This window comes from Adelges cooleyi, unplaced genomic scaffold (genome assembly GCF_023614345.1).
Source record: "Adelges cooleyi isolate 19-005CV unplaced genomic scaffold, UGA_ACOO_1.1 ACOO_flye_CR_arks_rails_tigmint_CR_PRNA_8, whole genome shotgun sequence".
In the NCBI taxonomy this organism is placed as follows: domain Eukaryota; kingdom Metazoa; phylum Arthropoda; class Insecta; order Hemiptera; family Adelgidae; genus Adelges; species Adelges cooleyi.
In genome coordinates this window covers 4,338,638-4,366,360 of record NW_026096513.1, presented here as the reverse complement: position 1 = coordinate 4,366,360, position 27,723 = coordinate 4,338,638, and the positions used below count along the sequence as shown (strand labels likewise).

General features: G+C 32.4%; 3 protein-coding genes across 14 annotated transcripts in view; 2 read left to right on the top strand and 1 right to left on the bottom strand.

The window, feature by feature from the left end:
• Positions 1 to 53: 53 nt before the first annotated feature.
• Positions 54 to 2,126, top strand: LOC126845934 (uncharacterized). 4 transcript variants are annotated; one of them, XM_050584978.1, is made up of 5 exons: positions 54 to 188; positions 827 to 945; positions 1,145 to 1,382; positions 1,458 to 1,536; positions 1,808 to 2,126. In XM_050584978.1, the coding sequence occupies exons 2-5, from the start codon at positions 848 to 850 to the stop codon at positions 1,942 to 1,944; spliced, it is 552 nt and encodes a 183-aa protein (XP_050440935.1). In that variant the 5' UTR covers positions 54 to 188; positions 827 to 847; the 3' UTR covers positions 1,945 to 2,126. The 4 variants fall into 4 exon arrangements, with proteins under 4 accessions (XP_050440935.1, XP_050440932.1, XP_050440933.1 ...); XM_050584975.1 differs by having other exon boundaries at positions 128 to 270; positions 1,808 to 2,125; XM_050584976.1 differs by lacking the exon at positions 54 to 188 and adding an exon at positions 554 to 670 and having other exon boundaries at positions 1,808 to 2,125.
• Positions 2,127 to 2,770: 644 nt separating this feature from the next.
• LOC126845935 (adenine phosphoribosyltransferase-like) lies at positions 2,771 to 8,151 on the top strand. Of its 6 annotated transcripts, none has more exons than XM_050584984.1 (5): positions 2,771 to 2,891; positions 3,333 to 3,453; positions 3,657 to 3,894; positions 6,264 to 6,342; positions 7,922 to 8,151. In XM_050584984.1, exons 2-5 carry the CDS (start codon positions 3,359 to 3,361, stop codon positions 8,056 to 8,058), a joined length of 549 nt encoding a protein of 182 aa, XP_050440941.1. In that variant the 5' UTR covers positions 2,771 to 2,891; positions 3,333 to 3,358; the 3' UTR covers positions 8,059 to 8,151. The 6 variants fall into 6 exon arrangements, with proteins under 6 accessions (XP_050440941.1, XP_050440938.1, XP_050440940.1 ...); XM_050584981.1 differs by having other exon boundaries at positions 2,777 to 2,906; XM_050584983.1 differs by having other exon boundaries at positions 2,781 to 2,912.
• A 1,159-nt stretch (positions 8,152 to 9,310) lies between these two features.
• LOC126845695 (leucine-rich repeat-containing protein 4C-like) overlaps positions 9,311 to 27,723 on the bottom strand; it is a 93,321-nt gene continuing 74,908 nt past the window's right edge. For all 4 annotated transcript variants that reach the window (XM_050584520.1, XM_050584518.1, XM_050584521.1 and 1 more), the window contains one exon: positions 9,311 to 11,783. In XM_050584520.1, the coding sequence (XP_050440477.1) occupies positions 9,777 to 11,750 (1,974 nt within the window). In that variant the 5' untranslated portion in view covers positions 11,751 to 11,783 and the 3' untranslated portion in view covers positions 9,311 to 9,776. The remainder of the gene's footprint in view (positions 11,784 to 27,723) is intronic.

Here is a 27,723-nt window from a genome sequence, read left to right as displayed (position 1 = left end):
CCAGATTGGTCCCGCTGGGTTATCATTTCCATAACCATATTATCAATTATTGTTTATTTTGTAAGCACCGGCCGCCGCCGAATTTAAAATGTTATCAATTTACTAAGTAACCTTATTTTTCATTCAAAATTAAACACAATTAGTATGTTATTATATAATTAATTATAGTTGTGCGTATAAGTTCCAAGGTGTGTAATAATTGATACACCTTAATACTGTATTAGTCGCGTCACTTGAAGCAACATTGATCCTAGTCGCCTAGTATTTGTGGTATACACGATTGAATTTTTATAATTATCTGTAATTAACTTTAAGTATTGGAGTGGAAAAGAACACACAACTTGAACAGCACATATATTAATTGAACCATTAGCAATTTAACATATTTATTTATATAATTGCTATCCTGTGTTTATTCCTTGTATGTGAGATACGACGTGACTTGGAATGTAATAACCTATTCTTATCTAACCTAACCTAACGGGATTTCATTTTTTTATTACCATAATATTATTCATTATCATATTATCATATTATTAATATCATTTTTTAATTGTTCCTTGTACACACTTTTGCTTTTCAAGTTTTTATCGCTCTTTTGACAATTATTATTATGTATTTGATTGATCAACAGCGAACATAACACTATTGACTTTTAAAGTCCTAAACGGTAAGATGATATCTAGTTTTCTGTTACAATTTGTATGGTTGTTGTTTACTACTGTTCATAAATTATAAAAAATTCAAATTTCCCTTGGTTTTTATTGTATAATAAAATAAAATGTACTAAAATAGTATTAGTAATCTTAGATTTTATATTTTTCAGATTATAACTGTTAACATTAAAATGAACAAAACATCGCCACTCAATACACAAGAAGAAAATGAGTTAAGACAATATGTTAAGTCTTTTCCTGAGTTTCCCAAACCCGGAATAATTTATGAGTAATTATGATTATATTATTATTTTATAATACATAACCACAAGTGTTGCTTAAGTTTTTCTATTATTAATATGTAGTTTACAGAAGTTTACATTGTAGTCTACTGTATAGACAATTTCTATTGCATTTGAGAAAACTGGAGAAAATATTTTTGATAAAATTGTTACTTTTTTAAAATATTTTATTTTAAACATTTTTAGTGATTGGGCGCCAGTGTTTTCAAGTAGTATAGGTGTATCATTAATAAACAAGCTATTGAAAAAATATGCTGAAACTTTGCGTGGAAAAGTCGATTGTGTAGTGATGTTAGAATCAAGAGGATTTTTAATCGGACCGATAATTGCTTTACATTTAAACGTACCATGCATACCAGTTTGTAAGAAAGGAAACTTGCCAAATCCGGTGATTGAATTATCATATTCTTTGGAGTATGGTAAGGTAATAACTTTTTGTAACTTTTTACGCGTAAAGTACATATTTAGTCTCAAATATTTGATTGAAAATCTGTTTTAGGATACAATAGTCATTCAACCAGATAGTGTTAAAAAAGGAGACCGTTTAGTTGTAGTTGACGACTTTCTTGCTACTGGCGGTAAGTTAGTTAGGTTATCTAAGCATCATCAGCTTCAATGTGTAGCTGAGAAAGTATAATTTTTCAATCACATAATATATTTTAACACTTGTTATATCAAGTGTGATTTATAATAGCTACAAGAGGACTTGTTATATGACTCATATTCTAAAAATGAAACTCTTTGACCTTTGATGAATATTGGAGGCCAAAATTATAATTAAAATAATGCAATATATGTAATCTATGATTGTGTTTTGTAAGAAAACTAATTTTTATTGGACATTTACAGGGACACTTAAAGCAGCAACGACACTCTTGACCAAAGTCGGTGGGGTTGTCGTTGAGTATTTTGTTGTAATGGAAAAATTGTTTTTAGAAGGAAGAAAAAAATTAGAATTTCCGGTGATTTGTTTTATATCCGACTAATAAAATTATTGTACAAGAACTGTACATCACAAATTAGCTATACTAATATTAATGTTACTACACTATTTTGAATCCAATATTAAAATCATGCCATGTATAATAATTAATAATCATATATTACTATACTTTAGTACACAATTTGTATTAGGGAAATCTAATTTTTGTACATATCATATATTACTATATTGTTTCAATGTAAATATTATTTTACATTTGTTTTTTTTTAATTAAGTAAAATATTTTTTTTATTAAAGTTTATTTAAGTTTAAACAGATCATCTTATTATTGTTTTTGAATTAAATTGAGAATTTGAGTTGGTTTGAACCATTATGCTTAAAAATTGATGTCCATGTGAAATAATCCTTAGTTTTATCAATGAGGCACATTCTAACTTACAATATTAAATTTAAATAAATCCATTGTATTTTTTTATCACCTCTGATAATTAAAATGATTAACAATTGGATATTTAAGCAATTGCATTAATTATTTAATTTAGTATTTTTGCTTGATATTTATTAAAATTAACAAGCATCATTTAATTTAGCCATCATCAGTCACGTTAATATAATAAGTCCAACCCAATACGATACATGCATTTTTTTTATTTGTAGTTATAAATCATTTATTATTTGATACAGAAAATAATAAATTGTTTGAACTGTGGTCTTTTTCACCTCTTATCTCTTAGATACTTGATAGCAGTAAGCAGAAAATAATTATTATCAAAATTCATATAAATATCATGCTACTAGTTAGGGAAGTACTATCTAGTTTTTTTAATTTGTTTGAACACTTTTTTTTAATTTTATTTTTATCTTTTTAAGTGAGCACCATCTGCATCATTATTGAAATATGCAAAGTTATTGCACATATAGCCTTTGTTCGTCAAATATTTGATGATAAAAACTAATATGTCAGCGTAACGGGCAGCCAATAAAAATCAAGTATATAAGTACACTGTAAATGTAATATAGTACTCGTAATAGTAAAGTATATAGTAAAATTGATATTCCGTTACGCTAATATTTTATTTCTGAAGAAGATAACAATTCGAAACCAAGTGCATTAGTCTGTATATTTCAAGTAGTATAGTCATTTCTTGTGCTCGGTAATATTATTACTAAGTATTACTGCAGACACTTGTTGTATTACATACTACAAATTAGCATTCTAAATTCTTTATTATATATAACAACTACTAAGAATTTTTAATGAGCGACTCGTTGAGAGTATATTATGAAACAATTTGAACAATTTTTTTTAGTAATTAGTCATTATAGGTACTACGTCTATACTAAAAATTTGTTGTCTCTAGTTAAATTATTGATATTAATGTTTACAATTTTTGTAGCGTAGATTAAATATGAGTTATTATTTTATTACAGTCGGAGAAACTATCAATTAAGCTAAAATGGCTACTACTTCAAATTCAGAAGAGGATATCGCTTGCTTAAAAAGTTATATAAAGTCGTATCCAGATTTTCCTATACCAGGCATTTTATACAGGTAATATTAAAATGTAAATAATGAAGTTTTAGATTTGTCATGATATTATTAAAAAAGTGTAAAGCGAGTGAAATTTGTTAAAATTTGTGTGGTAAGAACTGTCTGCGTGTGGTTTATGCTGACACAACACTTTTTGACTTTTCCAACAGTTTAAATCCAGTGTTATTTTGTTTTGTTTTAATATTACATTTATTTATTTTTAGGGATATATTTTCTGTATTAAAAAGCAATGACGGATTACAACTGTTAAATAAAATTTTGAAAAATTATGCCGTTGAACTGAATGGGAAAATAGACTGCGTAGCCATGTTAGAAGCTCGAGGCTTTTTGTTGGGCACCCTTATGGCAGTTCATCTTAACGTCCCTTGTGTTCCTATTAGAAAAAAGGGAAAATTGCCGGGTCGTGTAGAACAATTGGAATACACACTAGAATACGGAAAAGTAATTTAAATTAATTATTAAAATTAAAATTAAATAAATTGGTTTTTAAGTGAATTACAAGTTTAATGCTATAGCTTAAGTTATAAATACTGTGTAATTTTCGGGATGTGGGGTGAGAACATTTACCGTTAGTCAGAGGGAAGTTCCATAAAATGTTGATTTCTTTTTGAGCCATATACTAACAATCTATTTGTATATAACCTAAAACTTCCAACTGAAAAAAAAAAAAAATAAATAAAAAGTCTATAGCCAATTTTACCATTTTATCAATTTATCCAACAATGTGTGTAAAATAGTAATTGAAAGTTGACAAAATCATACTTTATTAACAAGTGCATTATTTGTAATTTAGTTAAAATCTAAATAAACAGTTTTACTAATAATAATAATTTTCAAGTGACTGATGGATTTTTACCAGAACATTTCTCTTGATTAACATATCATACTGATATAATAGGTTTTAATTTTTAATGACGATGTTGTCTACGCCAATTACATAACTGTTGTAGGTATATAGTATTAAAGTAATTTCATAAACGCACCAGTTTTCAATTGATCAAAATAATTTTATTGTGATTTATGATTGTGATTATTGCTATGTTCAATTGGATTGTATTAGTTGACTCGTAGAGAGCGTTCTAAATAAAGTTTTTTCAACATTTGGCTGCATTATCAAAAATAATTAAATTTTTTAAATTTATAAATTATAATAAATAGTAGTTTATAAAAAAATTGGCCTATAATAGATGTAAGAATGGTGCCTACTTGCCATTTAGGATTGGTTCATCAGCTGTGGGCGGCTTTTTTCTTGTTGAATCAATCTTTTATTCGTCACTTCAGAGTAAAGGACATATTTGCCACCTTGATAGATAACCAGTAGTTGTGGTTGAATTAACAGACAAAAGTTTCTAAACATTAACTTGAATATAAAATAAACGTTTAGTTGTTACACACTTCATACATTTTATTAAAATATCCTTAAACAAATTTATCAGCTTGAATTGTTGATGAAAAATAATTACTTGGTCATGTGTCATACTATGTCTTCTCTTTATGGGACCTCTACACCTGTGTTTTTTGGTCGAAAACAACTCATTCTACTTCAAATGTACAGTTCCTAAGAATACTCTGATTTAAGTTTTGAAAAAATGTTTGAATTCTTAATAACATTTTCAAGGCATTGATCGTTGCATAATTGCAACAATTGTTTATTAATAAATTATTTCAGTTTAAAAAAATTAAAAATTGCAGTTTTTTACATTGAAATAATTAATTACCTTGAAAGAATTTTAAAATTGTGTCATGATCAATGCCTTGGAAATTTGATGAAGAATTAAAATGTTTTCTCAAAACTTAAATCTGAGTATTTTTAGGTAAGTTCTGTTCAAAGTAACAACATATGTTTTTGTACAAAAATAAATCCTATATGCGTTATAAAAATTTAAAAAAAAATGAAATATCAAAATAGATCCTTCTTTTCTATAGTAATATGTACATTTAACATTTTTAGTTTAATGTCAAGTTTATATGAAAAATTGCATTTACAATGCTGTTTAATAAATGTTAGTGTAGAGGCCCCTTAATAAAATAATCGGTAAAAAGAAATCAACTGCTTGATGATTAGTTTTAATCCTACCTGATAATTCTAAAAATAGAGAACTTCATTTTTAAAAATAATAATAATATTAAATGCAAAGTTTAAACCTAAAAAGAAAACTTAGGTAGTACGTTAATTAAGGTTCTTTTACAGTAGAAATACTGTAAAAGGAATTGCCTCTGAAGTAATATTATTTTAAGTTAAATACAATTTTCTTTGTAAAAGTTCATTTTAATTTGATATCATTAAAGCTGAAGATAAAAAATATGTTTTTAAAAATATGCAAATAATAATTATATATAAATATTACATATTATTATACCTAGTAATAAAAAACCATTTAATTTAAACACAAAAGCTCGAAATGACGGAAAAACGTAGTCTTTAAAAAGTTTTTAAGGAAATTAAAACAACTTTTTAGCGCAACAGCCGTCATCTTCGACCATTAAAAAATCTGAAAAAAATATTCCTCAAGTACCACCATGTGACCTGAGGTACTAAAAGTTTTTAAGAAGAAATTATATCGCTCTAAAAGAAGTCTGTAGACTAAGCTATTCAAAAATACACATAATCCTAAAATTGTTCAGGTTTTATTCAATTTTTTAAAATTAATGCAGTAAATTACATTCGGTTTTCATTTGTGACAATCAAATTTGCTTATATAATTATGGCGGTCATTGTTTTTGAACATTTAAATTCACTTTGACGTTTTCCCTTTATGTCGAGCCAATAACCGCAATATTTCTAGTTTTGTCGTTGTAATTAATAACAGGACGTGCTGGAAGTTCAGTTGGACGGCATCCAAGCGGGTCAAAGGGTTTTGATCATCGACGATTTACTGGCCACCGGTGGTAAGTGAAGGTTTTATAATTAATAATTACAAAGACAGGGCAATTTTGTGTAATAATATGTATACGGTCGGTCTTAAGAGGGCGTCGCACCGCCCATTTTTAAGGAGTAAAGTATAGGCAATTTTTTACAAAATCTTAACTTAAAGTTTAAACTGTGATGTGTAATTATTAGTTCAATAACTAGGACTCTATTTTGGTAGTTAATTTATTATTTGGACTATCACAGCATCCTTGAAAGCGATTTAAAAATGTTTTTTCATCTTTACATGTTTAAGCAGACTGAAAATAACTCGCTTAATTTTGGTATTAGAGTAAAAGCACCCATTATAAAATTAAAAGAAAGCAATATTCCGGAGGGCAAGACGGTCCGTTTTTTTTCATTATTCCAAGTATAACGCTCAAATACATAGATTAGAAATAACGACTATTTTAACATTTTTAAATGACTGTAACTTTTCAAAAAATGATTTTCGTCTTGCCTCCGGAATATTGTTCTCTTTTAATTTTACAATTGGTGCTTTTACTCTAAAATCAAAAGTAAGCGAGTTATTTTCAGTCTGCTTAAACATGTTTTTACCACTGAAAATCACCGGTGCGACGCCCTCTTAAATGATCGATCTAATTATTCTAAATGGCGGTGGCATACGTGTAGAGAAACTGAAACTGTGTGACTTCCCGACTTGTGGCCAATAGCGCCAAGATTGGACGATTTTTATTTAGCCTGAATCCAAAGATCTGTGATGACCTTGAATCAATGAATTAATCTGCAGACGAATGCGGTGTTAGGGCAATTGTTTCCGCCCTGCTGCTTATAGATGAGACCGTCGGACGCGGTCGACAGTAGGGAGAAAGTTCGAATGATGGACTTCCGTGGTACGCTGTGCAATATATTATTCGCTTTGGTCCATCTTGAAAACGGCTTTTTTTCCACCGGCCTGGTCGCAATCATAATAATATATGAGCTACCCACAGCAATAATGCAAGGAATCAAACATTTAAATAAATCCCAAGGCGCGGTCGGGTACGAGAGCTCGGCCGTTAGATATACCAAAAGTATGCCGAGTGTAAACAAAACTCTCGGCAGTTAAACACGCGGGAAATTATAAAACATACAGCATTTTTGAACTAAAGACCGTTTTGGAGCCGATAAAGAATGGACAGTTAATAGTTAAGTCAGGATCACAGCAGATGTGGGACGATTCGTTGATAGGCGAGGCCTAAATGACACGGAGGGAAGAAGGGCGGATTCGTTGAACAATGAGTCCATCAATAAGCTAGGATCAGCTGACAAGTGATGATTAATTGTCAAGTATTGAGGTGGAGGAGTCTTTAGCAACGGCAATAATTAACGAAATATGAGCTAAAAAATACTAAATTATAGACATTTTGGTGGGATAAGTAAAGTATTTTGTGATAACGGATAATCTCTTGGTTGATAATTTGTTTCAGTTAAATGTCTATAAATGTCATTAGTTAAAATAAATTGCCTTATTAAACACCAATCTATTCTTCCTTTCACAACTACTGCTGTTACTCTTAATACACGCTTAAACGATAAATAGTTTACCTTGTTTTGCAGGCACTCTGAAAGCAGCTATAGAACTTCTGCAGAAAGCCGGAGCTCAAGCGACTCAAGCTCTGGTCGTGATAGAACTATGCGATTTAGAAGGCCGCAAGAAAGTAGACATTCCAGTCAAATCATTCGTTCAATATTAAATATATTTTAATTATTATCATCAACTTTTGTCAATTACCACATCATTACATTTTTTCAATGAAAATAATAACTATTATGTTTTTTATGCGTAATTATTAGTTTGTTTTCTGTGATTTTTGTTTTTATAACAATTTATAAAATTATATCGAAAGGAGGATAAGACTAATTTTTGGTACAGCATATTATATAATATATATTATGTATTTATATACATCAACAAAGTATAATGCTCAGATATTAAATTAACCCATTTCTACTCTGCTACAACACTTATAGATTAACAAACAGTGCTTTATAGACTTATTGAATGTTTATGAAAATATGTGCAGGTAGATTCCACCAAACAATAACCTTTTGTTAAATGTAATTTCTTAAGTCATAACGGTTACTTTGGTGGTTCGTTTGTTTTTAAACTGTGACTTCCAACTGCTTCTGATGGACTCATTTCAAAGAAAAAGTATCTGCTATATTAACTATTATTATTAAAAAAAAAAATAATAAAAACTTTTTAAAACCATGCTTTTCTAAAAAAAAAATAATTTGATTACAAGAACAATTATTTACCAATCAATTGTAGCATATGTTATTTAAAATGTCGATTACTTTGAAAACAACCGAAAATTAACTACAATTTTAAATAATGTTAAACATCTTTAATTTTTGACTAAAAAGAAAAGCGTGGGCTCTATTCAACAAAGTCCAAATTCATTGAGTTGAGTGTTATGAAATGTATGAGTCACACACAAATATTAAACTAAATTTAAATTACAAAAGAACTTACAATATAAAACATTATCTGATCAATTTATAGGGACTTTGTTGAATAGGGCCCACGCTTTTCTTTATAGTAAAAAATTAAAGATGTTTAACATTTTTTAAAATTGTAGTTCATTTTCGGTTGTTTTCAAAGTAATTGACATTTTAAATAAAATATGCAACAATTGATTGGTAAATTGTTCTTGTAATCAATTTATTTTTTACTTTTTAGTTCACTTTTTACTATTTTTTTTTTAGAAAAGTGTTTTTAAAAAGTTTTTTTTTAAATGTATTTATTTTATTTTTTTGTATTATCAAAGATATTGAATAATTGCTGAATAGATTAATAAATTAACTTTGGAAGATTTGAAAAAAAATAAAATTTTAGTGAAATGACTCCCACCTTTGACCCTGTGTAGGGTGACCTGGATGTCGGAGTCCCAATATGATTACAGGATATTGTATTGTCACCTAAGATGAGTGTCTGTGCCAAGTTTCAGCCCCATACAACATTGGAAAGTGAGTTAAATTATTTTTGCAAAATTTGAAAAATACCCGTACAAACGTACGTACGTGTTAGCAAGCTAAAGAAAAACATGTAAATACATACAAATTAACTTTTATAATCAAAACATTGACAACCTTATATTTGCATAATATACAAATATTAAACAATAGTTATAATGCTAGTACTTAGGTAATGGTTAAATAAAAAAAAAAGACAAGCGATTAGAGAATACTTCATAAAAGAAATTGGTATGAGTATTGTAACATATGAGTTTCAAAGACGCAATTTGAGGTGGGGTTGGCAAGCTAGCACCCCCAAAATTGTGTTCCATGCGAGGGGACTTTTTCAGTGTTTAAAGCACCCCACTTATTTTAACGGTTTTTACCGATATATTACTATTTGTTTTTGGTATTTGTTGGTTGCAAAAAATCGTGTCAGAAAAGTAGAGCTTTTTCACAAAGCTATGGAGTCGTCGGCGTCGTCCACTGGTGACCTGAACGGTAAGGGTGGACTCAGGATTGGCGTGACGGATTCGCCATCGGTGTCCACTATTATTGTTGGCGGCGATGCGGTAACGGCTGGATATCCTTGAGCTGTCGTCCGAATGGCGGTGGCCGTGTCGTCAAACGCTATTGACCGGATGGCGGCCAAGGTGTCGTATCCGTCGCAAGTCGTCGTCGTTGCGGCTGTCGTGGTGGCGGCCAACACTGCCCGCCGTTGGCGTCGACCGAACGTGCCCGTCGCCGTCATGGTATCGGCGCTTGCGGTGGCGATGGCGTAGTACGCCCCAAGACACCCGACTCCGCACTGTACCGGTATTTGTATGGACACGTAACCGGTGGCCGCCGGCGAGCAGTCCGTCCACACGATGTCGTCGAAGTCGATTTCCCATTCACTACAACGATTTTCCTTTTTGCTGGCGTCATTCACCACGTCCGGATTGTGGTCGACGTCGTCCACGGCCCCTACTAAAGCAGTCTCGGACATTGCCGGCCCTGGGGTCGCCGGTACAGGTTCTTTGTCCATCGTGTCCACCGTTCGGTAACCAACGGCCAACGTCCCGGACACTGCTGATGCTCCAGACGTGCGCCTCTTGTCTGTCGAGACACCCGAATCGGGTTCCATCCGTTTGGCCAATTTACTGCAGTGTACAGCCATTAGTGCGGCCGCCGCGGCTAGTATGGCAACACTACAGACAGTGGCCGTGTACGCCATGTATGGTAGGCGACCGACGTCCTCACTGGACGACGAGGATGTAGACGACGATGAAGGCGGTGATGATCCGGCGGCAGTAGATGGACGAGGACGCACGGTCACCGTGAAATTGGCTCTCGCGGTTCCGGCACGATTTTCGGCCAAGCACGTGTACTTGCCGGCGTCTTCCTTACTGGCGTTGAACACGTGTAGTTCAGCCGTCGTATTACCGTCCACGGACACGTACTCGGTAGCGTTATGCCGGTCTACGAGCTCGTCCCCAAACAACCACTCGACTGTGGCCGCCGGCGTGGCCATCACTAGACACCGAAACACCACGTCCTCGCCTTCGTGCACGTCTTGTACAGCCATCGCGTACGATTCGTAGTCCACTATCGGTTCGCACGCCAGTTCGATACTGGACACTGCCCTAATCGGCACGCCGGCATACTCGTCTGGACCCGCGCACACCGGTTCTACCGTGGCCGGCACGTGGCACTCGGACAACCACCGATGCATATCGATCATTTGGCAGTCGCACTGCCAGTCGTTTCGGTGCAGATCGACTCCGTGGAGTTGTTTTGGTAGCGTGTCTGGTCCGGGCACGTGTGTCAGCCGATTACTGTCCAATTTCAGCCAATCTAGGTTTCGAAGGCCATCAAACGCGCCGGCCTCAACCCGTTGTATTCCGCACCGACTGAGGTCCAGCAAAGTGAGCTGATTCAGGTGCCGGAACGCGCGTGCCGCCACTCGGTCGATCGGGTTGCCGGCCAGGTTGAGCTTCATCAGTGACGTGCACTCACCGAACGCGGTAGTGGGCACTTCGCGCAAACAGTTGCCCGACAGATCCAGATCGACTAGATTAGTAAGACCCCGGAACGCTCGATCGTGCACGTAGTACATGTTGCATCGGGCCGCGTGGATCCGTTGCAGGTTAGACAGGCCGGCCGTAAGAAATGTATCTCGAGGAAGACCTGCAGCCGACAAGTCGTTGTCCGATATGTCCAGCACTTGGGTGGCCGAATCGATGCCCAAACCGGTAACGGCCGTTACTTTTTTATTGACGCATTCCACCGTCTGCTTGCCGTTCTTCCACTTGCACGAACACCCCGCCGGACAGCCCGGCGTGGCTACCGACAGCCTGTCACTGTTGCCGTTCGCTGGCGACATCACTGTTGCCATTATCATCATCAGCGTAATCGTAGTGATCACCGCCGACGTCCATTGAACCATTACGGAGAGTCAACTCATTTTGTGTTTGTGATTCTGAAAACGAAAAACAAAATTGTTTAACGACTTACTTACCGGTAAGCACATTTATATTAACAGTTTATTTTTTACAAATCGAGTAGAATAACGGCGGGTAATATAACAAAAATTCTAGTGCCTTTTTCTCATGGGCTGACTAGCGTTAAAAGAACACAACGGTCCACCTATTCCTGGCAGTCATCGATGCGGTTAATAAGATTACGCGGTCACATTGATCTTAATAAACCAATAATACCAAATGGGCTTTGTAAAATTGATTTTAGGTACAAAACCACCGCACCCGCTCACAGCACTATCGGCTAAATTACACCACACACTTGCATTCACGTCGGTTACAAAATGACACACCGTAACTTTAATAATAACAACAATGATGTATATACCAACACATCGTTTACTCCCATCCGTCGTGGCTTCCTTTGGAGGTATGATAATAATATACAGTATGAATACCAACAGCTTTTTACTTTGTCCTTTTTATATATTTTTGTCATTCAACCCAATCTTGTTGTAACAGGATCCGTTAGAATTGTATAATGCATTAAACACAATCAACTGCTGTTTGGTAGTAAGGAATAGTTTAAAAATTTAAGTTTTTGGTTTTGACAAGAAAATGAAAAAAAAAAAACTATTAAGAGGACGTTTAACACCAAATTTCCTATCGTTAAACGTTAAGCATTAAAATTTTCAAAATCAGACTGTCTCCGAAGAATGTTATCTTTCGATTTTACAATACATATTTTGCTATGAATGGAGTAAAACGCATTTTGCGTAGCTATGTTTAGATGAAAAATAATTTAAATCACTGTCAATGATGCTGTCATAGTCTGAAAAATTGACTAACTATATAAAAAACGAGTCCTAATTACTGAACTTATAATTAAAAATTACAGTTTAACCGTTAAATTAAGATTTACCAAAAATCGCCTATACCTAACTTTTTAATCAATAGGGGGCTCTTTTAATAATATGTACTGTGTTAATAAACGATGTTTGATTGATAAGAAAGAATCCTACGACCATGATGTTATGAGTCTTATGGAATAATTTATGGCTTTTGTATGGGAAACATTGTTGGGCAATTATTGGGAATAAAAATAGAAAATGGAAGACGCTATAATGTAATATATATGTGTGCAATTAGTTGACAACAATATGTAAAATGGTAGATCCAATTTGACTTTAGATAGAAAACGTTAAGTAGGAATATTTGTTAAACCTGGCCATTTAATGGTGCAATTGTTGGCTTTTCTTAAGCCAAAATTCATAACAATTTTTTTTACATATTGATACTCCGATTTCTAGGCACATGTTATCTACATCGAAAATTCTTCGTTGTCCTATCATTTTCAGTAAGGATTTAAAAGGTTTTCAGATATATACACTAAATAAGAAGTGTAGTATGTGTTATTAAATCATAATTGGATATGTGTGGAGTGATAGTTTAGACAGCGACCCTTATAATATATATACAGTATGAGCGATAGGGATTAGAAGGGGGATTAAGATTTTATGTTAGGATTTTTATGAACAATTTTTCTACCGTTATTGTTATGTAACTATAGAACAACTACATGCAGTTGATAGTTTGAAAAACAGGCGGTGGCAGCGTAAGTCGAGCTAGGAGTGGAAAGTGCTCAGACGATAAATCAAAGGCGACAACAACAATTACGTTTTGGACGCTTGCGGGAAAAAATGCCGGGCCTGTCGAGATCCAGCGATAAAGAGGAAAAACCGTTAAGGGATGAGATAATACCGTAAAAGCCGCGGGACATGATGCAGGATTTTTGCAATTTTGACAATTTTACTATGCGTTAATGTTACAATTTATAATACACAATACTATTAATAATGTCTTGTATATGTGAACTGAGTTTATCATTAAGTGGTTTTTCATCGTCTAAAAAATATTCTGATCGGAAAAATTGTATTTATAAGTACAATTTTATTATAAAGTATATTTAATTTTTTTAACGAAATTTAAATCGAAATTTCCGGATGGAAACCTTTCCCCGGAATGATTTGTTTCCTCCCTTCAAAATGTAGATATTTTATTGAAATTTTGTTTTTTTTTTGCACTAAATACAAAATAAAACATTCAATTTCATTAAATTATATTCCATTTTGGAAATCTTGCTGCTGGGTTATTAAAAGTATGGATCGGAGTTTGGTTGTTTAGTTTTATTTCCTAAACCGTCCGGGAATTAAATTAAAATTATTTAATTTTACTATAGGCCTTCGGGAATTTGCCTCTATCAACGAAATAGCGCACGGACGAATGAAAGACAAACTCCATTTCACCGTGTCGTTTATCACCATTTAATGTTTTAACTAGTTTAGTTGGGTATCATTTTTTTCTCTCCAGAGTATGAAATATAGTATTTAATGTACATATTTATAACGGTTCGGATCCGATTTGACAACGGAAATATTCGGGTAGAGCTGATTTGTAAGTAATATTTTATCATATTTGTTTTTCGGCGGTTCTTTTTTTTTTGGCGAATGTTAATTATATTTTAATATTACATTTATATTTTATATAACATTGAAAGTTTGAAAATATGAAAATTATCATAATTTCACTTGCCTTTAAAGAAGAAAGGTTTTGTTAGTAAAAAAAGTACAATGACATAATAATGCGACTACATTGGTAAAGTATTTTATTTTTGCTTCAAGAACTTTTTACAAGTGCCCCCTGAGTCGACCTTTGCCTCACTACTTGTCATGGAAACTCTACGAGAATCACCGTTTCGCTTAGTCTTTTACACGGCAAATATCAACATAAAAAGACCCGGTTTATCTGGGTTTAAGTACAACTGCGAACACACTTTTATAATTTCTATACAAGACAATTTTCGTCTTGAGGATACTTACGCATTTTGTAGGTACTCTGAACTCTTTTTGGAAGTCAAGTGTTGTTTAGCGTCGATAATATAATTTACAATTTTTCACTCAACGTTCTTGGCTATTTTCAGAAGAATTTAGATTTGTCTTTGTACTTTGATTAGGTCATTAAGTATTTTAAATAATTGTGTTCTTGCACTTTTGGTGTTTTACATACCTACTTATACGATTTAAAGTTTATTGCAAAGAGTAGATAAAAACTAAATAAGTGTGTAAAATAAAAGTAGTAAAAAGGCATGTTGTTAATAAAGGTATCTTGTTTAATCGAATACAAAAACAACACAGATCTATCAATTCCGTACTAACTCAATAGTCTGAGAAAACCCTGTGTTTTAGAGCATGGCATGGAATATGTGTTTCTTTTTCGACTTACATAAATGTGTTATTATTTAATTTATAATTGCCCTGGATATGTATATAATATTCACTCCGATAAGTTGTGTGCTGGTGTCGTACACAACGTCGAATTTTGGGAAAATCAAAGGAGTCTTAAAATAGTTTTTTTTTCAAACGGTCGAGTTGCGATCCAAAATTAATAATAGCAAGGCATACATTTAGGTACAAAGTGTAAAGGAAGCTGCTGGGAGGATGGATGCGTACCGTCATCAAACAAGTGTTCTGTATGAAAGTCTCGTTTTAAATCGCAGATAATGAACTTTCTTTAGAATTAATAGGCACCCTTCCGCCGTCAACTAGTGCCCTCGGCGGCCATTTGACGGGGAACTCTGTTACTTTAAACGATAAATATTCCAACCCTATTATAACTACTCGCTGTTGGTGATTAATTTTTCTTAATCTACCGCACACAGAAACACCGTGTAACATAATATATTATAGTTACCGAGGAAACTATGATGAAAACATGCAATTTTTTTTTTGTAATTGCTGTGCTGTCATTTATTAAACTCAACTCACATTAACCTTTAGAGAATGAATGTTTACTTAACCTTAAATAAAAGATTTTAATAAAACGATTAAAAATAAAGACTTTACTATAGCTATTGTAATTACCTATTCGACCGTGATAAGAGATTCTGATATCACTGAAGTAGTTATATCAAGTGAGAATTTTTTATCAGTTGGTAAAATGCGGTTGCCGGTTGGCACTACTGTTACTTGGGACTGCAGCGGACAAATTAACTTAATCATGATTAATTCCAACAGTTTTTGCCCTTGTTTATTTTACTTGTATTTGCTCTTTTATTGTTTAAATTTGTTATTCTTTAATTGGAAAACAAAAATTTCTTCCATTAATGTTTGAAAGAACAATAAGGAATCTATTAAACTTATTTTAGGTATTCAACTATTTTGCCGTTCAAAGAATATGTGAATTGAGGCATCTTATCCGAAAGGTCTACTATTTTTTGTGATAAACTGATTAAATTATTTATTACTTTCATCCAAATAACGTTTTGTTGGATTGAAAAAAAAAGATACTCCAATCGTTTGCTGGACTTTGTTTCTGACCGAGAGAAACGGTATATCAAAGGAATACGATACCGAACCATAGTTCACCATTAATAATATTAGGTTGTTTTGTTGTAGGCTTTTATTTTTTCTTGTTTGTTATTTGTTTAATGACCGCCAAAAGAAAATGCTCGAGGCAGAGTCCGAGATTTCTGGTTAACAACTATGATCGAGTAATTGCTTTAACGTAACGAATAGGAGTCGGTGTTTGCGGAAGGCGGAATGAATCAACGCCGGGATAGTGCGGTTCTTATGAATCGTCTCCCCCCTGCTGATGGTCAGCGGCATTGGGTCAGGGGTTGCTAGACCTAACGGCTAACCTTGATGTCCTGCGAACGTGTACGACTGGACTCGTATGCAAACCCTACAGGAATGGCTGTTGTTCAAACAACGACGAGGACAGTCAAGGTAATCCACCGCAAAGGGCTACAGCAGTATGGTTAAAGGCTTAAACGTGACACCTGAATGATGGAAAAGCACCTGGTCTCGTTGCAGCGCGGTAGAAGAGCGGATCTAAGCTTCCACGTTTTGTTTTCAATTGAAATCCTAATGGTGGTCGATATGGGCATCAATTAACATCAACGATTCTTTATTTTTTTTTTATCTTTACTTTTTTCCATAGAAAACGGTCGTCTTCTCAGTATGAACAAAATTTTATACGAGCATGATCAAAATTATGGGCAATTTATTATCGTGTGTAATTTCTATCTGAAAGCGTGCTGCAGGTCATGCGAGAGATACTGTGTCTGCTTCCAATAAAAATTGATGACCAATGGGGTTTAAAGAGGTGAGAGAGCAGCAAAAACCAATAAACTCGTTTAAGAATGTTTAGTTCACGTGCCATTTACATTGGTATTAATTATTATGTTGCATTCATTTGTGTAATATATCAGCGGAATCAGCAATCAGCTCATTTGCGGTCTGTCACATAACAGCGTTGCTGTACAATACGTCTGCTGTGTATGTAATTAAGCACTAATGCGACCGATGAGATTTGACTAATTGCTGTGTCAATGCCTATGTGTGTTTGTACGTACGGCGAATTTTAATTCCATACAATACACGGCGTTAATGGCCAACCTAATTGTGTGCCGTTGCATTGAATGTGACCTTTTTAATTGAATAATAAGGTTTTTCACTTTTATTTGTTTTTGACAAGAAGCACCGATGCTTTACCAAATTTAATAAATTTTATCATGCGATCCGCATGTCCGCATGTGTACGGTTTTTGGGTTCTAAATGCTAAACGAACAATCGGATTCAGTTCATTAAAACAAAAGTTCTTTAATTTTGAATAGACACGTCTTATTTCATCTCATATAAATTGAGTTATCTATGGTAGAGGTGTATCTATGTTATACATTTCTACGACCCATGTCTTTATTATTAATACACACAACTTCTCTCTTTGGTCTACTTCTATTTTTAACTCCCTCTAAATTAATATCCCTGAAACGTTTTACCATTTATTTTTCTCCTATACATTTTAATTAATTGTCTTAATATAATGACATAAAAAAAACTTCACTGTTGATCTTCTTGCAGTATGTGTGACGCGGAAAGAGAAAAAGGACCTCTTGTCGCGAGAATCCAAATCGCAGGATAGGCCAAAACGTCGATCAGGATTAGAAACATATTTAAGAAAAATGAATTATGTTATTTGCTCAAGTTCGTTTTATTTTAATGTTTGGCTAAATTTCATTCCTTAAGTATATGAAATAAAAATTTGGCAATATTTCAAAACTTTAATGCGGTTTTAAAAAAAAAAAATCAATTTTTCGATTATAATTATATATAACAAATATACAAATATAACTCAGCCAATTTTCAAGATAGAAGAGCGATTCTGGTCTCAAAATGTCCATACTTTAATAGTTAGCCAATAACTCACAATTTTACTTTCGCGACAAGAGGTCCTTTTCCCCTTTTTCCCTCACATATAATGATTCCTCTTCTGCACACCTCAATCTTATCTCTATTACTCTAAATTTGCGGTTTTACTTATATTGGCATTTACAATTTCCACGTTTTTTTTCTTATTGTTTACAGACTGTAAACTCATTAATTTTATACACAACTATTCTATTTAAGAATAATGAAAATATTTATATATTTAATATAAATATTTTCATTAATACTTAAATGCCTACCCTCACAAATATTACTTCTTACTTTACCCATTGACTCCTTACTCAGTTGGACACCTTTATATATTATACTTAATTTCGTTACCGTCTTGTATAATTCTTAATTGAAATAACTCATTTTAAAATGTTTGTAAGAACGCTACAGATAGACGCTCAAAATAACTGTAACGCTAAAAATTTAAGTACATTATAATATATAAATGCTAATTACCCTACCTATTAAATTGTGTTTATAGTTTTTAATTATAATAATTGTCCGAACAATGTGATATTTAGGATTAAAAATTAAAGTAATGTTAAAAAAATTTAATAAACATAATAACGTTGGGTGGCCATTAACCATTAAGTACTAAAAAGTTGAGTTGAATTTGTCGTCTAAGAGAATTTATCGACCAGGGTATTAAACGGTTTTTTTGAAAGGCCATTGTTTGCGAATGATTCGGCAGAAAATAATGCCATTAAAAAAAAAGTCTGCTGGTTAAATGGGACGCTGGTTAATGATCACACTAATAAACCGTTATAGCTTGTAGTGGGTACTATATAGATTAAAATTGTATTTCAGAATTTAATATTTCAGCAAAAGAGGTGCGATGAGACTTTTAAACTATAAAATTATACTATATTAAAGTTTTTTTTGTTAAGTTCATTAAGTTAATTTTTCATTCTATATATATATATATATATATATACATATATGGGTCAAAACGCCAAATATGAACGAACGTTTGGAGTGACCCCTCTCCGATTTTGTTAAGAACTACACCGTATGTACGATAAAAAAAGTGTTTTGACATTTTTAGGGATTTTTTTTTCGATTATTTTGTCCATGGTCGTAAAAACGTGTTTTGAGTTTTTTCTTCTACATATATCATATATCATACATGTATATATTTTTTAAACGTTTGTAAATTTGCACAAACCAAGTGAGGAACAATTTGCTAAAAAAAATACAGGTTCGCTAGATTTAAAGTTTAGATCTATAAAATCGAGCTAATTTTACATAACCAACGTCGACTCTTTCCTATCTAACTCTTTAAATGTTGGTAAATACCAAAAGCTGTACATTTTATTTCTATTATTCAATTTTCGTTATTAAGAAAAAATATATTTGAGTTGACAACGATCTAAAATTAATTGCATTCGTTAACGCATAGGTACACAAAATAGGACTGACGGCCATAGAATGAAAACTTGCCGAACTGTGGAATTACCACAGACATAGACTGTGATGGTTGTTAATTAAATTTGACACTGTCGGAGTAGGTACTTGTATATAATGCGAAGGGTCAAGAAGGTCTGGTGAAAGTTTTTAATGTAGGCGATAACAGAAAAGGGACAACTCAATATCCTATCCTGAATAAACTAAACTATTTAGTAGTGTATCCTTATAGACATAGTTTATCTTTTGTATGTCTACTGTGAAATCTGCTAATATCGCCAATTCTGTATAAACTTTGATGTAGATTAGACATTTATTTATACTTCGTGTTGGTAGTTATTGCATTGTACGTTTTAACTAGTCAACATTTTTGTTCATAGTTCACGTGGAATCGCTTGGCAAAGGAGTGGTACCAACTCCCAAGTCGAACCGGTCTCAGCCTACGGTTATTAAATTACATGGCTTTTGGATTGGAAGACAAACTGAGGCGATGATCGAATGGTTTAGCTTACAGTGGACCTACATGTATTTTTAACGAGATTGTAATTTTAATGTCAACTTTATACACTGATATATTGTAAAAACAAGATTATGTTGAAACAATTAAAATAATAAATAAAAAATATATACACTGATCATAGTTTGATTCTGAATCAACGAGACGTTATTATTATAAACTCTAAACTAATTTTATCGAAAAAAATATTATTTAATATAATATTGAAGAGACACAACTGATACATTTCACTGAGCCCTTCAATCGATTAAGAAAAAAAGGACAGTACTAAATAATCACCATTTTCATCAGTAAAAATTAATGTTGTTTGACTTCCTAGTAGTTCCTGAGTTGGCGCTTCAAGACATTGAGTAAGCACATATTATACTGTCAGTCAGAGTACGAGTATAAAACTAAACAACCGTTTCCTTTTTTGTATGTGAGTAGAATTCATAGAACTAACTGGCCTCTTTATATATTTGTTGGTTTGCAGGACATCGAGTTACGCGAACTCGGTAGTTCGAAACTTTACTCGACCGAATTATTGGCAAAAACGATTCAGGAAAAGTTCTTGGCCCCGCGGCGTGTACTCTAAAATGAATGAGAAATACCCAGTAGACGATGTAATAAACAACTAATGTCTTGAACCTATCTAATATAAAAGGACGGTCAGAGTTCGTACAGCTGCCATAATCACTGAAAGTTGCTTAAAAAACCGATAAAAACCGAACATTTAAACACTATTCAAGAGAGTTTTCATAAGGATTAAGATGTTCTGGAGTTCAGTACTGTAGCCAAAAGTGTATTATAAGTAGAATACTAAATTTCTCTTGAAATTCGCAGGGTCACTGCCACCCCGACTAACTTATGGTCTTTTCTTAAATGTTTTTTTTTTCTTTACAAAAGTCTTTTGTTAAAGGTATTATAATATAAGCTGTATTTAAAATTGTTTTCCTCTATATCTAACTTATCTTATTATATCAGACCTATACACGTATGGAAAATGATTATATCCCATGAATAATGTCGGTATCCCTTTAATTCTGCGAATTTATTTTCGCCCAATCCAATAAATCTTTTTGCGCTAAACTAAATCCATCCTTCTCACCTTTCATTGTCGACTACTATGACGTATTATTATTATTCACGCACTAAAATATTTTTTCTGCCTCAACAGTAACGACATCTTAATATAATATCATCAGACTCAATTCCGCTCGCATTCCATTTCGTCAAAACCTTTTAAGAACTCGGTTTCATAGCTTGTTTTTGCTATCAAATCCCTCATTTATCAGCTTTACGTTTCACCGAAAATAATGCAAGTTTTTCGGGCTTTCCAGCCGCACGTTGACTAATGAACCCACAAGTCGTTCCACTCCGTCTGCCTACTGAAATACTTCAAAATATATTTATGAAAAACCACATTCTTACGCCCTTGCTTTTATCTCGCAGTAATATTACAACGAAGGAATGGTTCTCTGAAATATGGTCTTCCTCTAACTTTGCAACTCGACACAGATCAATCTCCCCGTCAATTTTCACTTATAAATCTTGGCGTTACGTATTGCCAGAAAGCGCTGCGAGGAAAGGACACAAGTTCGAAAAGACAAGCGCAATGTAAGATACATAATATGAAGGAACGCGTCAAATTTCTCTTCTACACGGTGCAACTGCCGACGGTGCAGCTCACCGGGCTGTAAATAATGTTTGCTGTACGGCTCTCGACTATGGATTCCGGTGGCTTTTGTAATTGCAAAATCAATAGATTTCCTGTTAAACGCCGCTTTTGATCGTTTGTCCACAACGCGTTAACCTATGTTTCATCGCCTTCCATCAGTCCGACCCTAATGCCCACGTGATGGATGCGGTCCTGACGGTTCGCATAGTCTCCGGACGGGTACGTCTAACCTGAGACCCACACATGTCGGCGAATAAAAAGTTCGCAATGGAAAAGAGAACGCGTGCAATCACAATATTGTGTCGGATAACGATAATTAATAACTATTGGAATTTTCCTATTGAGCCAAAGGACGTTCTGCTCGCAGGCGGTTGCCAGACTAATTGACCGTGCATAATTCGAAATTTCAAAGTTGTCCATGCCTAAGCGACGGTACGGGCGGGGAGAAAAGTGGTTTTAAGTATACTAGACAGGGGCCAATAGCAACGGACGTTGAGGGATGGTAGTTATGTTGTTGTTGTTGTTGTTATTTCGACATTGTTTGTTTTAACCGTTTTCATAGCACGTGTACGACAATAGTGTAATGTCGTGTATATGCACATTCGTCGACCAACCTGGTTTTCGACGCCATTTTATAGATTTCGTGTTGCGTTTCGAGATGCCGAGAGAGATAAATCATTTTTGATTATCGTGTCGTCAAAACAAAACGCTCAGGGTAGGTTTTGAGTTTACGGTACAACAAATCCATTGATATTATACTTTCGTGCTCCGTTTGCAAACTCTTTTATTTGTCTTGTTAAACTTCAACATAACTTTAGGTGTAGAATCTTTTCAGTATTTGGAACGTTTTCTTTCCAACAATAATACATCCACGTTCACCGTTCCCAAATATTATATAATAAATGTATTCGTATTCACATTAATTTCAAAAGGAAGTCCATTAAAACAAACAACAATTTGTAAAATATTATTCTCTAACTTCTATGACATAAAATAGTAAAGTTTTAGAAATAAAACGTAAAATACAGACGACCAAGTAAATATAAATTAATACTACTAGGTATTTTTAATTGGAGGATAACATTCGTTATTTAATAATTTGCATTTATAATTTACTCAAAATGGAATGAATTCACAATAATTTATGATAATTAGTTTTGTGTTATAACAATATTTTATTTTAACATAAATATATATATATTAATAGTTCAGAAAATTTGAGTTCGGATTTACATAAAACGGTATTCGTTTATTTATTTGCTATACACATTTAAATTAGAGTTGTTTCTAATGGAAACTGTTTATTTAGAGAATATAAGTTTATTCTATAGTCGATACACTAAGTTAAGGGTTGAGAGTGTCCAGAAACAATTTAAAATTAATTAAAACGCAACACAATTTTATTTTTATAAACTTTATAGCTATTTTTAGTTAATAAAAATTGAGTTTGATATGATATCCAGGAATTGTAATGTCGTAGTCATTCAAATAATAAGTAGGTATATCATATTACTTGTTTTTTTGGCATCTATTTTTATCAAATCAACAAAAAGTTGTACATTAGTGAGTACTGAGTATTAATACTTATATCTCAAGTATATCCTTCCTAGATTCAACAGTATTGGTCACGAGTATTGATTTCACCAACTACAGCTGTTCTACAAATTTGGTATGGTAATAATTGTTTTGCTGGTGACCAAATATAAAACTTTTTAATACAGTATAAGTTTGTCGTTGATTTTTTTAATTTGATTACTTAAATATTAAATATTCACTATTTATCATAATAATAGTTTTTGAACTATCCTAAAGTATAATTATAAGCAATAAAAATAGTAATCCATAATTTTATTGACTAGCATTCTGTCCGTTAACGAAAATTATTATTTTGACTAGGTTAATCAGTGCAATGATTATAATTCAACAAATTTTGGTGGAAATGGCGTCATGGTTAGAAAAAAAATACTGTATTTGTATGTAGGTACACAACGAGTTCATATTATTTGCCCACCAGCTCTAGACAGCATTTAATGAATGGTCAGGACTGATGTCAGTTCAGTCACTGGTATTTGATTTGATTTTATGTTATAATTGATTATATTATAATTGCTATAATAGCGCAAGAGTATTTTTTAAAATAAATTATCACGTGTACAATGTACATAATTTACAAAATCATACACACGATAGTCCTATATTTTCTAATTATGATGTTCGTTTATAAGTAAATTAATTATGTCCCATATTGTTTATTCCAGCATAATTCAATGCCTGTACTGTTCCAAAAAAAAACATATAAAAAGAAAAAATGAAAAATAAATAGTTGACATTTCAAATAAAGTTCTTGAAAACATACAGCGACCGTGCTGTAAATAATGTATACAATTGTTATAAGTCAATTGTATAAATGTATTATGTGTATTGTTTTGTGGGTTTGTATTATATTATTAAGTTTTTTTCATTGTTAACAAAATATGTAATTTTAAATTTTACTTAAGACCATTTATTTAACAAAACAAGCAAATTGAAAAAAAGTGTAAACACGAGATCTGAAAATTAATGTGACAATAAAATAATAATAATAATAATACACTTGATAATTTTGTTATTGACATTATAAGCGAAACATCCGGCGTGGTCCTAGAGGTTGTACGAACTTATTATAAAACAATTTTTAAAGAAATTCAAATGTATTCCAATTATTTACATTTGAATGCGTAGAAACTGGATAATTGTTATCTCACCGGTTGCTTTTTGGCCATAATAAAACGTTATTATATTGTTGGTCTGCTTTAGTATTAGGATTTGGGTCCAAACTATTATTGTACCGGCCAGATGATATTATATTTATATCTTAATTATGTTAACCATAAATATATATTGTTATCTTCACTGTAAAATTTATGTCTGCTCGCGTTAAAGGTTATAGGTATATAATACGCTATGCCCTCAGGACCTCTCGTCGATAACATACCTTTATAGCAGCGATCCGAGTCCTGACAAATCTGATTTTGTGTTGTATTGCAATGTTACTTTTGTGTCTTTAAGATGTATAAGAAAAAAATAATATTACTAAATAAAATAATAATACAAAATATTTTGTAAAAATAAATAAGACTAAGTCATTGCCGTATGGAGTTTATTAAAAAATACATATATTGGGATATTTGAAGAGAGAGGATACGATTTAATTACGGGATAATGCGTAGAAGACAAAGAAGATATTTTCATATTTATCATATTTACAGATTATGATGTTTAAGTATAATTATTGTGATAGTATAAAATACTAATATTATAGTCTTAACTCTTACGCTATACCTATTTGTTAATTTGAAAATAATTACTTTGTTAGTGAAAAAATTCATTTAGAAGATTTATTAACAAAGTCTAAGGAGTAAGTTAAGTAATATATTATGTACTCGAATGACTTAAGTACTAAAATATTTGCATTGAACTATCTTTTCGGAAAATATAATATTTACCGGTATAGGCGCCGACAAAAGAAAACGGCGTTTTTGTTATGCAATTTCAGTACACTCGCGCGTGGGGGCTTTTTTAATGTATTTTATTGGCGATAAATTAATAATAATTGCTTCACGTTGAAGGAAATATTATAGTAAATAAACTTCATTTATACTTAGACTGCATTGTCCTTAATGTCTCAATAACATTTATATTTTTAGACATATTTTAAATGGTTAAGTATATTGTGCACTAGGTTAGGCTTAGAGTTTAGAAACTGTTGATTAAAGCTCTCATGATAATTATCGACATTAGTCATAGCCATCAGGTTGGACGGGTTAAAAGAGTTTCTATAAGGGTTAAAATATTTATTTTATTTTTTAACTGTATTGGTTTCAAAAAGCGTTAATTATTTTCTATAGTTGAATGTATACACTTTTAAAGCATTTTCTTTTTCCATAAGCTTGTTTAAAGTTATTGATTATTCTTTTTATATAACTCTTCTAAAAGTTAAAAGTACTTTTGCTCGTTATAAATTTCCATTCAATATATTTATTATTACTCAACAACTAATGAAACGAACAAATGGAAAACATTGTAAGAGTATCTGTCATTTTTAACTTAACATTTTATTTTTACTTTAATTCAATTTTTTCTTTATAAATCAGCAATTATTGAGCGGTTTTATATTATTTTTATGTTATATTGTTAAATCAGTTCAATTGTCATATTAGTGTGAATTAAAATTATTTTAAAGAGTTGCATATGCAATTTAATAGAAAAATAATCTCCATTGATTAAATTGTGTACTTTATTATTCATTAAGTCTGAATGAAGTACAGTGTACATTTTTATTGGTTTTATATTAGGGGAGATAACATATTATTTATATGCGAGTTTACATATAGGCGATACAGTAGCAGTTATGGGTGGGTTTAAATTTTCCCTCCCTAAAACAGATACATTACTAGAATGGATGATTAAATTGGAATCCATTACTCTGTACTATGACCATAACACCAAAAAATGATAAATTGTTTTGTTAAGTTATTTTCTATTACTAGAACTAAAATGATTTTGGGCAATATCTGTACTTAAATAATTGAGGTATAATTTGTATGTATATTAATAATGCATAAGTAACTATAAATATTAACTTGGCCAATTTTGAAGAATTGTTAGTCTTTGGTTTTCTCGAATAAAATATGAAGAAAAACAAAATTAGTTATAATTTTTAAGAAAAATGTTTTTAGAAGAGTTTGCCTTATATTTAAGGGGAATTTATTTATGAATTCGGTTTGATATGATATTAATGAATCAATTAATAACAATCGATTAGGATCGATGAAATACGGTATTACAAACGCTACATTCGAACTTATAGTTTTCGTTCGTCGAATCCGTTCCGGGTTGAATCTACGACGATGTACAGCTGGTGTAAATGACCCGTGTTCACACTGTATTGAGTTTAGCAGGTATAGAGAAAAAACATTTGCTAAATTGTTCTTGAATCTGATTTTTAAACCACTGATCGGTCGGGACACGACGTCGTCCAAAACGAGCAAAAATCATATAATTAAAAGAGAGACGAAAAAATGCTGTGTAAAAAAAAATTTAAAACAAAGTACTTAGCACTTCGAAGTGAGTACGAGGAAGCACTTATGCGTGGGGAAATATTATTCCCGGATTGCTAAATACTGGAAAATATTATTATTGTGTTGTACGTTATTATATTATATTATAACTTTTGTATTCAAATTCGGTACGGTATTCGCTAAGTTATTCGTATCGGCTTAAGGATCGATTTTGTCATACATACATACACACATTTGTCGACGGCACAATAATAATGTAATTCCGTTGTCGTTGTTATTATTATTATGCCTTTCGGTTCGGTGACTGTTTCATTTTGTGTGTAAGCGGTGGTGGCGGCGGTATAATAATAATAGTAGTAATATTATAACACATAAAAGCGCCTTAAAATGGATTTTACGCCTTTCCCCGTCCGTCTTCAGTGGTCCTTTGGCCCGGTAGCAACAAGGGTCTCTCTCTCTCTCTCTCTCTCTCTCTTTCAATCGTTTTCGATAAGTGTTCTTGTAATTTAAAAATAAAACTCTGTCTGCAAAGCGAATGCGTGTACTACGAGTTCGAGCAGAGTCACGGTTCCGGTAGCTGCTGAATTATATCGTTAAAATAGAGCTAGCTGTCGGTCACTAATACCAGATTTTTATATAATTTTATATATATAAAAACCTCTACATCAAATACTGGGTAGGTACCGTATTAAAGTCTACCCCCATCCACGTCATCCGAACGACTTTATGTAGGTTTAACGAGCGTTCGATTCGATTATGCGTTTATTTCGGGCCATATATTATAATGAAATACACATTAATATATTTTTTACTCTACGCAGAAAAACAAAACCCATTGGTTAGCATATTATCCGTTGTGATAATTAATTATTCGTGTTGTTTCAATGCAGTAAAAACGTCACGTCGGAAACATGACAGTTATTATTGTGCCGGATAAACGGTGACTGCGCATCACACGCGGTTAACGTCACTGTACGTTTAATGTACTTGTTACGTTGAAAAAAAAGTATAACTGAGTAAGCACCC

Bases quoted from the DNA above. Each gene is read 5' to 3' on its own strand.
- LOC126845935 (XM_050584984.1), top strand. From the start codon at position 3,359: ATGGCTACTACTTCAAATTCAGAAGAGGATATCGCTTGCTTAAAAAGT. The intron at 3,454-3,656 runs GTAATATTAAAA...ATTTATTTTTAG, and splicing joins ATACCAGGCATTTTATACAG to GGATATATTTTCTGTATTAA. The intron at 6,343-7,921 runs GTAAGTGAAGGT...CTTGTTTTGCAG, and splicing joins CGATTTACTGGCCACCGGTG to GCACTCTGAAAGCAGCTATA.
- LOC126845934 (XM_050584978.1), top strand. From the start codon at position 848: ATGAACAAAACATCGCCACTCAATACACAAGAAGAAAATGAGTTAAGA. The intron at 1,383-1,457 runs GTAATAACTTTT...AATCTGTTTTAG, and splicing joins ATTCTTTGGAGTATGGTAAG to GATACAATAGTCATTCAACC. The intron at 1,537-1,807 runs GTAAGTTAGTTA...GGACATTTACAG, and splicing joins CGACTTTCTTGCTACTGGCG to GGACACTTAAAGCAGCAACG.